Source organism: Epinephelus fuscoguttatus, linkage group LG5, assembly GCF_011397635.1.
Source record: "Epinephelus fuscoguttatus linkage group LG5, E.fuscoguttatus.final_Chr_v1".
Classification (NCBI taxonomy): domain Eukaryota; kingdom Metazoa; phylum Chordata; class Actinopteri; order Perciformes; family Serranidae; genus Epinephelus; species Epinephelus fuscoguttatus.
This window is the reverse complement of record NC_064756.1, coordinates 34,859,795-34,874,874: the sequence shown is the minus strand read 5'-3', so window position 1 is coordinate 34,874,874 and position 15,080 is coordinate 34,859,795. Positions and strand designations below refer to the sequence as shown.

General features: G+C 41.1%; 2 protein-coding genes across 2 annotated transcripts; both read left to right on the top strand.

Moving 5' to 3' along the window:
- The first annotated feature begins 6,019 nt into the window (after window positions 1-6,019).
- Window positions 6,020-8,053, top strand: LOC125889340 (claudin-3-like). The gene has a single exon (XM_049577216.1). It carries the CDS (start codon window positions 6,178-6,180, stop codon window positions 6,832-6,834), a length of 657 nt encoding a protein of 218 aa, XP_049433173.1. The 5' UTR covers window positions 6,020-6,177; the 3' UTR covers window positions 6,835-8,053.
- A 1,852-nt stretch (window positions 8,054-9,905) lies between these two features.
- Window positions 9,906-11,446, top strand: LOC125889341 (claudin-3-like). Its single transcript, XM_049577217.1, has one exon. It carries the CDS (start codon window positions 10,080-10,082, stop codon window positions 10,725-10,727), a length of 648 nt encoding a protein of 215 aa, XP_049433174.1. The 5' UTR covers window positions 9,906-10,079; the 3' UTR covers window positions 10,728-11,446.
- Window positions 11,447-15,080: the final 3,634 nt, after the last annotated feature.

The following is a 15,080-nucleotide window of genomic DNA, read 5'->3' as shown; positions in this document are numbered from 1 at the left end:
ATGTGGGCGCAGATGAAGATATGATGCCTAATGTTAGAACATTTGTGCAGAGCAGAAGGATATTTGTTGGCCTGGGTGTTAATGCAGCATCATGGACTTGGACATTAACTAAAAATCACTGATGCATGTTTTATGATGTGTATTCGTTAGGACCATGTTTCTTTAGTGGTGGTCATTTTATGTTACTTTTAATATATTATTTCAAATAACACATTTTATTAGAAACATTAAGATAATGTCTGATTTTGATATTGATTAAATAAATATATACAATGTCTTTGCAGATTATTTCTGATGAAAGGTTATGAAATAAAAGAACAAAAATTTTTACAAGAATTTACTCATTTTCAAACCTTCTTGATGATGTAGATGAAGTTTCTAATTCTGTAGTTTCATGCCACAGAGTCAGAAATTGATGCTTAAATTAAGTGTAACATAACAACTATGCCTGTGCAAGTTCTTTGGTATGCAGAGACAGGGGCAGATGCCAGCTGCAGAGCTCAGCAGAGTCTGACCAGTAAGAGCCGTAATGGTGCATGCCAAAATTAGGTATTTAATTTCAATGTAAATGGAGGAAAGAAACAATGGGTGGCTTGTTACAGAGGAGCACCTTATGCTTCCCTTCCATTGTAGCCTGTCCTCCATTTGCAAGAGTGAAACTGAGTCAGAGATAAAAGTCTCTCTCTGCAAAGAGACGTAACCTGCACTGTAACTGAGTCCAAACTGAGCCACAAAGACCCCATTGATCACCTGGTTCCCAACTGTTTATTCCCCAGGTGGGATTCACTGTGATAAAAGTGCATCTAAATGCTAACAGAGTCACTTGAAATCCTCAAAAAAAAAAACAAAAATCTAAAACAAGAGCAGGTACTGTCGGAAAAATAATGTTGTAGAGAGTTGGTAACACCTCAAAAGTGTGTCTGCTGCATTTAGGGCCACCAACATCATGTCATGTGATTGAAACTAAAAGCATTAAAGGTGATGTTTTTAGAAGCCTGTGCCACATTGAATTTCTCCTCAGGGGGATTAATAAAGTAAATAAACTAAAAATAAACGTACTCATTAAGCCTTGCTTTAATGTCATACTGTACATAAACATTTCTGCATGTCAGTCTGTCTTCGCTAAATCTCATTCAGGTACTTTCAAACTTTTTTTTAGAACATAGTCTTACCACAGTGTATAAAAAATATACTACAAATGTGCATGGCAACTCAGTACTCCTGGTTTACAAGCAATACACAAGCAATACATGTAAAGTACAAGAAACAAAGATACAGGTCCAAAACATTTCTTGCTTTCTTAACCTGCTTTGGCTTGAGCAATGACATTAATGCTCTAAAAGGATAGGCTTCTACAACTCCCTTTGAGTGACCACAGACCCTGCTGGAAGGATTGTGTTACTGAGTCCAGCTGTGCAGTCATGTGTTAATGGGAAAGTGCAACAGCCAAATCAGAGGTGAAGACAAACAGCAATCTACCGTAAGAGCACCAGCTCCCACTTTACAACAGCAACCATGATAAATTAAGGCTGACATTTACTGAACATGTAGGGTGTGTACAAATATGAGCACATCATCAGTGACTAAATGAAATGTTGCAGCTTTTGGGGTTGGTAGTGTTACAGGTTCATGTTTCCTTTATGGCCTCAAGTAACCATCAGAAACTTCTGATGGTTCAAAAGTTTATGTACAATTTATGCACAATACATGCTGTGTTTAAAGCTGCCCTGTGGAGTTTTTACATATAAACCAATGTCCGTTACATTACAGCCACTGCCAGACGAGTTATTAGGATGATCATTGAATGCATCTCCACCACACAACAGTCTATGGTTTGCTTAGAAGCGCTATTGCCTCTCAGGAGTGACATTCCCACGCTGTTGCACAGGAAATGACGCATTTGACGTAGAGTTCAAAGAGCACATGCACAGTTGGAAATGTCGGAGACGACGAGGCTAGCAGAGGAGCTACTGAAAGATGTCTGAAAACCCAAAGAAATGGCCCAGGAAAGCTTCCGAAGCCTCTGGAGCTAGTCCCGCTGGTCCTCCCCAACCTCCGCAATGTTCAGAAGAAGGAAAAAAGGCAAAACGAGAGAGTGACAAACGCAGAAATCAAACCAGAGTAAAGCCCGTTTCACACAGAGCGCGCAAAGGGCAGACCTCCGCCGATGAACCCATTCATTGTGTATGTGCGCACCGCTCTGCCGCTGAGCTGTCTGTATATTTTTTCATAGCAAATAAAACAACGAAAATTACTGGGTGGTAAATAGGTGTGTCATTTAGCTTTAGCTCTGATCTCTGGATAAATAAAGCAAATAGCTAACATTAATTGGGTGGGGGGGTGCGGGAGCATCACTCATATCGCCGACGTCATTGAACGGCGCAGTACTTGGAAAAACACGGCAGATGGCGCAAATGGGCAAAACTCCACAGGGCAGCTGTAAAGTAGTGCTGGGTATCGTTTAAGAAAATTGTGACACCAGTACCAGCACTCTTAAAATAATACTGTTACCAATGGTGTATTTTGTACGCTACCAAAAAGGTGGTGAACGTTTTGGTGACATCGTGGCACACTGAACTGCCAACTCCATTAAAACACACTGCGCCCGACTTCACCACACCACCAATAGTATAGGGCTGTAGCTGCTGTTGTTGCTTGTTGTGGGAGTGTGATCTCTGCATCAAAGACAGTTGTCAGAGTCCACCTGACTGCACGCACAGTGACAGGGCTAACTGTTAGCATCACACAGCTAACGTTAACTAAAAGTCATTAACGGGTTCATCAACAGAGTCAGGACAGTTTAATAGCTCGATGTTGGATGTTAGCCACAGCTGTCTATGTTAGCTCATGCTATCTGGGTAAACGTTAACTGACCATAGCTTCAGAGACAGCAGCAACAGAACGCTAATCGGGAAGGGAATCAGGACGGTTCAGGATCAGACACCTAGTGCAAAAGGTATGGAATGTAGGTATCATTTGACAGGAGATATTTTGATACCATTTGGTGCTGGATTATTTCGATCGATACCTTAAAGGTACCCAGCCGTAGTTTAAAGATAAATTAAAGCTTTTGACTACAGTTACCGGATCACTTTGGTAAAACAGTCTCTCTCTCCTCTTTGTGCAAATTGAAAACAACTCAAATTGACAAAGGTGCTGTGCAGATTCAGTGTGTACTGAAGGCTCCTGGTAGTAAAACTGTAGGTCAGAGTGTGTATTTAGAGAGGTCTTTTTCTGTGGCACGTGCAAAAGGTAAATTGAGGTTGAAACCACTGATGCACTGTGACCTTCAGACCAAGGACACTGATAAGACCCTTGTGCACAGGGACAATTGTTTCAGCTTCCAACACACTCCATCTTTGTAGTACTGGTCCTTGGAGCATCTTAAGAAGCCTGTCTATGTCCTGTGAGAAATAGGTGTTATTCATATATTATTTTCTTCAGAATCTTGTGTGCGCTCCCCATGTAGATGCTGGACTGTTTAAAGGTGTTTTTTCTTGTTTGCATTGCATGTGCTCTGGCATATGGTCACAGTTGTTAACTTCCCATGGTAGCCTAGGCAGCTGGGAAAAGCTGTTTTTAGCATCACATAGCTTACGTCAGTATTTCTACCCAGTATTAATTCACTCTCCAAAGCCAGGTGCTGGTTTTATCCTCCTTATGGCAAGATGTTGATAACACTTGTACACTGGAAATCTCTCCCACACAACCACAGCTAAAAAAAACATTTCAGTTTCTATGTTAAAGCATTGAAACATGTTGGTTAGAGTAAATGGAAACTTGCACATCTTCCATTGAAGTTGAGATGATAGTTTTATCAAATACGTTGGCAGGATATGCTCCGGGAATCAGGGCACTCCCACTGATTTCCAGAGAACTATCCCAACCTGTTTACAGTAAACCCTTTTCACCATTTCTAACACACTTTTGCTTTACTCTTTGTCACCTTTAATCGTTTTGTACAAATAAGATATAAATAAAGGTCCAGTGTGTAGGATTTAGAGGGATATATTGGCAGAAATAAAATATAATAGAATAAGTTTGTTTTCGTCAATGTATAATCACCTGAAAATGAGAAACGTTGTGTTTTTGTTACCTTGGAATGAGCCATTTATTTCTACATAGCCATGTCTCTACTGTAGCTCAGAAAGGATAAACCAAACATTGGCTTTAGATAGGGCCATTCATGTCTTTGCACCATAGTTAGTCCCTCCGTGATGAGCAGCATCAGAAACACACTGATTTTTTTTAAGTGAAACTGCTTTATTCAGTGTTTTTACCTGTTTAAATCAACAGGTTTGTTTGGAGAGGAATAAACCTCAGTGAATAATTCAGCTTCTGATAGAAATCTCCTGAAAAAACGAATACTGAAGGAATCCTAACCAAGAGTTTGTGCTTGGCAAATGGTTGCAATCTGCAATCCTCACCACCAGATGCCACTAAATCCTACACACTGCTCCTTTAAAGGGCCAGTGTGTAATATTTGGCATGGTTTATTGTCAAATCTGAATCTGAATCTGAATATTCTACCCATTAATATGTTTATACAAGTGTATAATCGCTATAAAATAAAATTCGTTTGGTTTTCGTAGCCTTATAGTTATGCTTTTTTATATATATAGCAAGGGCCTTGCTTTAGAGAGGTTGCCATCTTGCGCCACCATGTATGTATGGCAGACTGAGCGGACAATCCAGCCAGCCAGAGAATGCGTTTCGTGTGTATAAATGAACCAACGAAGACAGCGGAAGGAAGGAGGGAGGAGGAAACAGCAGAGAGTGTTAGTAGTTCGTTGATAAAGAGTAGTGAAAAGTTTTTTTAGTTATAAAGTTTGCGAATGGACCACACTTACCATGCAACAGGAGAGAATGAACCTGAACCGTCGTCTGCGAGGAAAAGAAGACGCAACTTCACTCCTTGTGATGCACTCTCTGCAGCACTTTTCCTCCTGATGATATATCTCCCCAGCGATGGTAGCAGTAACACCGAATCCTATTCTGTGCAGCAAAATGGGAGCAGAGGATTCAACCTCTCTTCTCGCTCGCTCAGCAACCAAGTTCCCCATCTGTGTGCTCCGGCTCAAACAGGTATGGCTCTGGGTCTGTGTCCGCTACAAGAAACTTTTCAAAATCGCGTTCAAAGTCGTCCATTGCAGCTACTATAGTCCGGAGATATTGCTAGGCTAAATAAACAGCTGAGCTCTGTTTACAGGCTACGCTGTGGAGCAGAGAGGGGATGGGAGTCCTCACTCAGTATGGTAAACGAGTATGTGTGTATTAAGTGTGTGTGTTATGCTAGAAGAGTCAGAGTTTGGGACGGAGTTTTTTACCCCCTGGAGTGTTACCGGAGTTTTTGGAGTACTCAAATAAACTGGCCTTTTTCCCGAACACTCCTCTGGTCTCCTGCTCGAGAGTGATTCATTACAATATCGTAACATGGTTTAGATTTCTAAATAAACATTCACCTCATCACTAGATCGACCTACTCCTGAAAAACTCATGTCTGCGCAAGGCTTTTTGTCCCTATGAGGCCACCATCATTTACCCGACAGGAGGGGTGAGTGAGTGAGCCCTGCAATCTAGAATTTGACCACTGATGTCACTGTTTTCAACCCATTTTATACAGTGGCCCTTTAAAGCAAAATATGATTCAGAACCCCTTTGTACAACTTGTAGTCTTAATGACACAAGCCATAAAATGATGCTTCATCTTTGTCAGTTTTCAATTCTGAATTCCAAACAACTGACTCATCTGTCAGAGAGGAGAGAGGAGTACACGGTGAGGCCTGCAGGAGTTGATATTGTGCCTTCCACTTTCAATCATTCATCCACTGCTCTTTATCATGTCTGTTACCCTTTAACTACTCCAGACCTGAGATACAGAGCCTCTGTTTACTCTCCCCTCACCCAAACAGGTGGGAGAGCTACCGGGGCAGAGGAAGTTGAATGATTAAGCTGAGGCCGTTTACATACCAAGGCTGGGTTTTCGGACAGTCAAATAAGGTGGGACAGAGGACAGTTTGAACTCCTCTCTGGCCAATGACCAAGTGACTCCACCTTCTTGAGAAATCTGCTGCTTATATGAGCAATCGCTTCTCCAGAGAATACTCACTCGATCTACTTCTGTCTGCTGAGATAGAGAAGACCCTCCGTGCATCTTGACTCACACAGAGTTCAGACATGCCTTCAGTGGGACTGGAGATTCTTGGGGTGACTCTGGCTGTCCTGGGATGGATCTCAGCCATTGTATCCTGTGCCTTGCCCATGTGGCGAGTGTCAGCTTTCATTGGGGTGAACATCGTCACAGCGCAGACCACCTGGGAAGGCATCTGGATGAACTGCGTGGTCCAGAGCACAGGTCAGATGCAGTGTAAAATCCATGACTCCATGTTGGCGCTGAGCGCAGATCTTCAGGCTGCCCGCGCCCTCACTGTCATCTCCATCGTGTTGGGCATCATGGGACTCCTGGTGGCCATAGTGGGGGCAAAATGCACAAACTGTTTGTCTGAAGACTCAGCTAAGGTTCGGGTGATGATAGGCGCTGGGGTGTCCTTCATCCTGGCATCTCTGACCCAGCTGATCCCTGTGTCGTGGTCTGCCCATACTATCATCATGGAGTTCTACAATCCATTGACACCTGAGGCACAGAAGAGGGAGATAGGTGCAGCTCTGTACCTGGGCTGGGCTGCAGCTTCATTTCTGCTCATTGGAGGGGGCATCCTCTGCTCCAGTTGCCCCCCACAACCTGAGAAAAGGTACGGGCCTCCATCGAAGATGGTGTACTCCCAAACTAGGTCGCTTGCCCCAAGTGGTTATGATAGGAGAGACTATGTCTGAGCTCACACCTGCTCTTTTCTCACGGCTTCGCCATCATGGAAAAGACTGCTCAGAGAAAACCAGAGGGGACAGTCATTTTTTGATAACTTATACACATCTGTCTTCATGTTGACATGGAGAAAACTTAGATATTCTTTCCTCCATATAATGCATACCTGTTTAAACAAAGCCTCCATCAAACTTGTTTTCCTTTCTTAAATGTTTTGTGTAAAACTTGGAGGCTGTTGGAAGCACTGAGGCTAACAACTATATATGTTAGTGATGTGGTGTGCCCTGTATTTTACATTTTATGAAAATAATTGCATTATTTGTGAAACAAAAATTTAAAGAATACGTGAATCAGCTATTGTTTGTTGTTGTTGTTGTTGTTGTTTTTTTTTTTACAGTACTAACTATGGTCATGTTTTATAAAGAACTTTAAGTTTTGATTAAGAAAGTTCAAGGAATCCTGTTATAAAGTTACATAATGCAGATTTTTGTTATAAATACATTTTGTAAATCAGTTTATTAGAAATGTTTTGATGTCTGTCATGTTACTTTTATAAATTAAAGGCCTTGTTTTTTTTTAAGCCTTGCCTTAGCCTTGATAGGCTTCTTTGCCTGGGCCCTCCCTCTCAGAGTCTAGGATCGCCACTGCTGAGAGGCTTAAATATTTGGTATGTAAAAGATTGAGGGTAATCTTAAAATACACCCACGAATAACTTTTTTCAGGTGTATTTTTTGTCATGTTTTTTGTTGTTGTTTTTTTAGCAAAAACATGTTTTTCATGCCCTAAATTCTATTGTGACCTTGTAAGTGGTCTGAGCCTGACCACCTACAGACCACCAACACATGACCAAAAACCTGCTCCATTACACAGTGCATATGTGTCCACTGCATATATTTCAGCAGGCCTTCAGGTTATTGTAGGTCATACATTAGCTAACAAAACTCCTACTCACAGGAAAATTGGAGTGGCACATTTAAAATAGATGTAGTGAAATGTTTGATCTTTATATCAACAGGTGTAAAGAAAATGTCTGATTCCATACAGCCTCCATACTCAGCCATTAGTCTGACGACTGGAAGTCTCTATCACAGCTTCTACCCACCTGGCTGTCTCCCACATGTCTGTTGGCTCTATGATAACAAGAACTGCTACTTTGTCAGCTTCCCTACTCGACAGTCTGAACTGCCCTCCCAAACAATGGACCTGTTTCATGTCACGGGGGGGAGACTGGGGTGGGGGCTGTCAACACTGAGGGGGAGGGGGCATTTCTAGGGAGACAGTCCCGCCCTGAAGAATTTCAAGGGCATTCTGCAGACAGACGGACTCATTAAGTCCCATCAGACATAACACTGCTGTCAGGTGAAAGCCTCGTAACTCCAACTTTAAGTGTGAAAGTGATCCTTAAACCCAAGGAGCTTGTACCTCTGTAAACTTTAAGAACATTCCCCATCCTTGGTGTTATGACACTTTTTTAAAAAAATCTTTGTATGATAAAAAAAATAAACTGAAAGCAAGAATTCCTTCCTTTTTTCTTTTTTTTTACATCCTGAAGCACTGGCATTTTGGAGATGCAAGGTTTTTCATTACGCAGTGACAACAGAAAGGTTAAGAGGGTGTTACTGAGGATCTGTTCCTTAGTAACAGGCATTCTTCATTTATTAGCCTTTTTTTTTTAACAAAGCTACATCATCAGATCTTCAGAGAAGCCCGGGCTAATTATGATAAAGTGATCTACGACCTAGCCTACTTAAAATTGAAAGAGTTTTTCAGTGATGACTGAATAAAGCAGCTTACCGATCAGTCATAAATATATGTACAGATACACAGATTCTGAAAAGGTAAGAGCCCTCACACAACAAGCCGACAGTCGTTCGTCGGTCAATATGGAGCTGTGAGCATCTGTCGAACTAATTTTTGCAGTGTCCCACACCGTTGGCACTCGTCAGCTCTTGTCAGTTCTTTTTTTTGGCTGATTCAGTGTGTTGAATCGGCGTCACTGACAGCAGAGCCTGTCAGCGAGAGAAATCACTTGACTGGCAGTTTAGCGCAGCGCACAAGAAGACAAACAGAAGTGAGGAATGCAAACAACTTAAGCCAAGAGGACGTGAGATCAGAACAAACAGGTATTAGATCAGATTATTTTTGTTGCCACTCTTTTTGCTAGTGCGAAGCAATAATCATTTGTTCTCTCAACATCAGGGTGTGTTGGTGATGCGTAAAGTGAACCAGCATCCTGAATCCATCCTGCCTGTCTTCTGGTTCCCCCCTCCGACAAATATCAATGACAGATACAGACTACTGCCACTTGCTGGTATGGAGAGTTATTTCCTCTACTGCAGATGTAGAAAATGGTCGGCCCTTGTGTTTGCTGTGTGTTCAAGAGCAACTTTTTGGCCAAGTCACAAGCAACGTTAGGTGACACAACAGCCACTAATTCTTTTAGATGTTGGTCTAGTGTGTCTGGGATTTTGGATTCCATTTACAACCTGTTTTATTTACATGTTAAAGAAAAGAGTAAAAAAAAAAGACAAGAAAAAAAGATGTCATCTGTACTTTAAAGAAGCAGTGTTTAAAATTTGGGGGGATTTTGGGTCATCTAGTGGTGAGGATTGCAGATTGCAACCAGCTGAAACTTCTGTCATGTGCCAAGCATGAACTTCAGGTTAGAATTCCTTCAGTGGTCATTGTTCAGGAAGTTTTTACCAGGAGTTGAATTATCAGCAGAGGTCTCTTCCTCTCAAAAACAGACTGAGACATTTAAACTGGTAAAAACACTGTATGAAGCAGTAACACGATAAAAGAAAAAAAAAATCTTTGTTTTGCAGATGCTGCTTGTTCCGAAGGGGCTTTATTTTCAATCATACAAGTAGCCTTAATCCACTCTCACAACAGTTTTTTTGGTTGTAACAAACACATGCAATACTTGTGTGCCCTTTCAGCTGTAAAAGGCCCCTTTGTGGCCAGGCCCATTGTGAAGCTGGCCGTGTAAGCTGAGAGCAGAGTGTGTCCAGGTCCTTCCTCCTCTTTTGGTGATGTCAGCTCCTTCAAAGACTCCTCCCCTCCACCTGATCTGCCTTATAAAGGATACTGGTGAAGTAAAGGCATCAGATCATCACACACTCACAGATGCAAGGCCTAAAATTAATGTAATTACTAGTTTGGTCTCTGGTTGACTCTTCCTCTCCTCAGATTTTTTTCTGTGATCTCCTCTCAGGTGTGACACACATTCAGCAACAGAAGAGGAAGATATTTCAGGATGTCTATAGGGCTGGAGTTGATAGGTATCTCCCTGTGTATTCTGGGATGGATTATTGCCATCGTGGCGTGCGCTCTTCCCATGTGGAGGGTGACGGCCTTCATCGGCAGCAACATTGTGACGGCTCAGATCATCTGGGAGGGCCTGTGGATGACTTGCGTGGTCCAGAGCACAGGCCAGATGCAGTGTAAGGTCTATGACTCTATGCTCGCCCTCTCTCAAGACCTCCAAGCAGCCCGCGCCCTCACCGTTATCTCCATCCTGTTGGCCATCCTGGCGGTGCTCATTGCCATCGCAGGGGCCAAGTGCACCAACTGCATTGACGACGAGGCATCCAAGGCCAAGGTGATGATCATCTCTGGGGTCTTCTTCATTGTTTCTGGGGTCATGCAGCTCATTCCTGTCTCCTGGTCGGCCAACACCATAATCAGGGACTTCTACAACCCTCTACTTACTGATGCTCAGCGGAGGGAGCTGGGGGCTGCACTGTACATTGGCTGGGCGGCTGCTGCCCTCCTGGTTCTTGGTGGCGCACTGCTCTGCTGCTCCTGTCCACCCCGTGAGACCAGATACAACCCCTCTCGAATGGCTTACTCTGCCCCACGGTCAGCAGGGGGCCCGGGGTTAGAAAGAAAAGACTATGTATGAATGAAGGTCAAAGAGAAGAAGACATTAACCTGCTCTTCACACCCAACTGAGGGTGTACTGAGGAAAAGAGCTCATGGGAACAAAGAGACTCCGTAATGAAGGATGTTTGATTTTGCCTTGAATGTTAAGTATCTCTGACCTAGGCTCGTAGGCCTTTTTCAAGAGACTGAAAAAGCATGCAAAGGACTCGGAGTGGAAATCTACTTTAAATCATGTTTCAAAACAAAAATCAAATTATGTTCTTAGTGCTCTGTCTTTTTAACACGCTAAATGTTATTGTCACAACCAGTATATAATCATACTTTTTTGTACAGTCCTGACTTCTTAATGTTTACCACAGAATATTTTTTTATAAAAACTGCCATGACTGCTTCATGCATCACCATCACAATAAGACACTGCTGTGTAAAGAAACTGAAGAATTGGATGTGTTTAAAGGTGCGACAGGGTTATCACTGGGATTATGTGTTGTAAATACTGTAGTAGAGTATCATTAATCACCTGTAACTGTCAAGACAGATGATAACTGTATTCAAGGCGATGTTTAGTGCAGTGTGGTAAGGGCGGGGATGGCAGAGGACACTGGGTGTTTTACAGTGTGTACAGAGGGAGCACAAAAGCACCTGGGTTCATCTATAACAGGAATTATCTTTGTGTGTTATGTACAACTGCAGTTTGTGTATCTAACAAGTTTTTTTTAATAAACATCACTGTTTTTTATGATACTGCATATCTTGTGTCATTTTAAAACATGATTTACCTTTTAATTCACTTATTCTTAAGGGGAGAAACCACAGGTGGAAATACAGTTTTAATGCACCTGTATGATCTGAGATTTTGGGCTATTTTGCTTCCATAAGATGTCGTCTTTCAGACTAGTGGAAAGAAAATGTCCACAATACACACTGAGGCTAAGATTTGTTTTCTAGAAATTTTGGCAAAATGAGCCTATTTAATTAGATATTGATCATTTGCATATTTAAACATAAAATATCGGAGAACTTGTAATACAAAAAATAACTGTCTTCACATATTGAATCAACTGGGGAAGTTTCATAGTGATATCTATAAGTTAAAAATTCTACCCTATTCACCCATCATGTCTTATTTTTGATCTTATTTTTGGTTCTATCCAATGTTTCTGTTCCGGAAATGTAAGCAAATCATTGTATATTTAATTAGATAATTTCCTCATTTGCATAATCAAACTCAAAATTTCACAGAACTTCTGACAAAAAATAATTGTTTTAATGTAAGAGATCAACTGAGAAAGTTTCATGGTGATGTGTATTAGTTAAAATTTTTACTCTGTTCACCTGTTGTGTCTCCCCTGACATTCATGCTCTATTTAAAGTCTTGTAAGGGCTTATTCACTCCCGCATGAGTCAGTAAACCGCTAACAAAAATGACGGAGTGCGTTCCATCCAGGTGCCTTTGTAAGAGCAGCCTGACACTCAATCCTGAGGGCTACGTTACCAGCAACTGGCAACTTAACCACACGCGCTCTGAACAATTAGCCACAGGATCAGTTAACGGGCTGAGGTGAGAAGTGTGAGCACAGAGGAGTGGAGTCATTCCAGTCTGGTTACATGAGTTATCTGTTTTCTTACCTTTCAGACTTTATCATTATCACTGGGTGCTTGGCTGTGGTCGCATACTTCTCTCCACCACCCTGCCGCATACTTTAAATATTGTTAATTAGCCTATGGGGAGCCACCCTGTATCACCAGACTTCAACTGTTTGCCACTGAACAAGATCTACTAGTAAAATTAGAAGTGCCTTACAAAAGCATTCACTATTTTTTACCTAGATTGTTTAAGCTTGAAGACTACAGGCAGGTACTGAGAGTTGTCTAACTTACCTTCCATCTTCCAATGTCCTGTTTTACATGCTATGTCTGTGATCTTTATGTAATGATGACATGCACCCAAGCAGAGGACAATTATCTACACTCAACCACATTTAAAAGACCAAGCAGTCATGATAGTTTCCATGATAGACACGAGTCAAGCCTTTCAAGAGTCTAGTCTCAAAACACATGCAGTCACACCTGACAAAGGGAGCAACCTGAAAAATTAATGACATCTTATGGTAAATATAGGCGAGTTCTCTTGGTGCTATATCACATTTCCAACCGTTGTCTCTCACTGCCATATCAGTGTCACCTCTAACAAAAGGACAAGGAACAGCCTGACATGTGGTCATGATGACAGTGACTACACATTAGAGCTCAATTCTAATGATTATTCAAGATTGCATTTGAAGTTTTTTTTTTTTTTTTTTTTTTAATAAATGCTACTTTTAGAGACAACAATATTGAGTCAGGGGCTTGGCGAGGGGTCAGACAGAACAGCCTATAACCTAGAGTCTGTATGTGACCTTTGAGACATTTATGTGCCTCAATACACTACTGCCAAGATTTTCAGGAGGAGATTTTAAAGACAATATGAAAAATTAAGGAATATCTATTGGTTTTTAGATTTTGCAAAACAAGTTTAGTTTTAATTTGTGTTCAGGTGAGGTCAGACCATATAATGCATGCCCTGACAAATGCATGTAAACTATGGCCTGTTGTGGCAAAGGCCATAGTAAAATTGTAACATTCTGTGAATGTATTGCTGGTCATTTATGATTAGGTGTGTTGTGATATATTGGTATTGATGATAACCATTATATTTAAATAATGAAATACTGCTATAATCTTAATAACACACATGATATCATATAAATAATCTAGCGCTTCTTAAAACATTTCTGTTCTTGCTTTGTCTCCCTCTCTACACTTTACACTTGGGTTTAATTTATTTCTGAAAAAATAGAAAATGCACACAATAAAAGTTAAAGATAAATTTTACTGATAGCGTAACTATTAATGATTTCAAATTTTCTGTAGCCTAAATTTTGCAATAATATCATTGTTGTGAAATCTTTTGGCAGCAATAGTCAAATAGTGAAAATCTGGTATCATGCCAGCCCTGTTAAGGATACAAATATTTACTTGCTGAGTAAAACAATCTTCATTTCACTTATCCTGAAATACAAGTTTATTCAATTTATATTTGAAAATTAAACAAATTACATCACTACTCCACATTTTAAAATATCTACAGTTGTTGCTCCAGCCTCCCTGTGACCCTGTACCAGGATAGGTGTTTATGTTTGATGAATGAATGAAAGAATGAATGATCCAAACTGGCCTCTAAATGATGAAAAACAATTTCTTAGTCCCAGGCCCTGTCTGTCTGCACCTATACAGATTTTGTGAGAATGGATATCTTCCTCCATGTTTTGGCCTCTAATTCAAATGCAAATAGAGTTTTTAGTCAGTAAAACAAAGCTTGCTTAAAACCCCCCGAAAGTACAGATTTTTTTGAAACTTTATTTACCGTTTATCTGTGTGGACATGAATATCAGAGCATTTGGAAAACGATGACGTAACCTCCATTCCATTGTTGCTTTGTATAATCAGCACGTGCCAGGAAAATCAACAGTGGCAAACAACCAGTTTGCTAACTTGTTAGCACTGTTTGGTCTGATTACTACTTTACACTTAAACTTAGTATTGTTGCATCACTGCATGAATGAACAAAGGCATCTGCTGCACCCATTTCTTTTGCTCCATCTCAGCGTCTGCTTTTAAAGTTCGTCAGAAATGGCAGTTTTGAATCAGACCCGGTCAAACCAGTACATGATGAGACGCTTTCCAAAGTGGGATTGTTGTCGATGAGGAGTGGAAGGAAAACTTGCAGTACCAGAGCATCACTTGTGTGTTTGAGTGAGCTCCTTTCTCCTTAAACTGAACGTAAATCAGTGGTAATGTAATGCCTAGTAGGTGTTTTGAAAAAGGTAATATTCATCTGTACCCTTGACCACCTGTGTGATGAGGAGAGACTGCTGAAGACAGCTAATGCCGGCAAGTGTTTGGAGTGGTCTTTGCACTCTAGTATGGACAGAGATATTTTGTAAAACAAAGGTCATGTGGTCAGAAATATTTTTTAAAACAAAAGGGGAAAATATCAGTTTTCAAAAATATCTGAATTTGTGTAGATGGAGCCTAAATCTCCTTCTATTGTGTGACTGCATAACAAATAATCTGCCTGTGAAGGACATGACTTAAAACGAACCAAATAGCAAAAAGAAAAAAAACCCACAAACTATAGAGCAAATAAGTGGAGCTCTTTCCACAGAGGTGTGACAGAGCATCATGATGTTTACCAGTGAGCGGTTTCCTGTGTGCTGTTCCAGTGACTTGTCAAAGACCCTCAGGCATGTTTGGTCATTGTTAAGCTAATCATTGATTCTGACACAGGTGTACTTCACAGCCACCCAGAAATACACAAGGTTCCCCTTCA

Excerpts from the sequence above, each read along its gene's own strand:
- LOC125889340 (XM_049577216.1), top strand. The coding sequence starts at position 6,178 with ATGCCTTCAGTGGGACTGGAGATTCTTGGGGTGACTCTGGCTGTCCTG.
- LOC125889341 (XM_049577217.1), top strand. The coding sequence starts at position 10,080 with ATGTCTATAGGGCTGGAGTTGATAGGTATCTCCCTGTGTATTCTGGGA.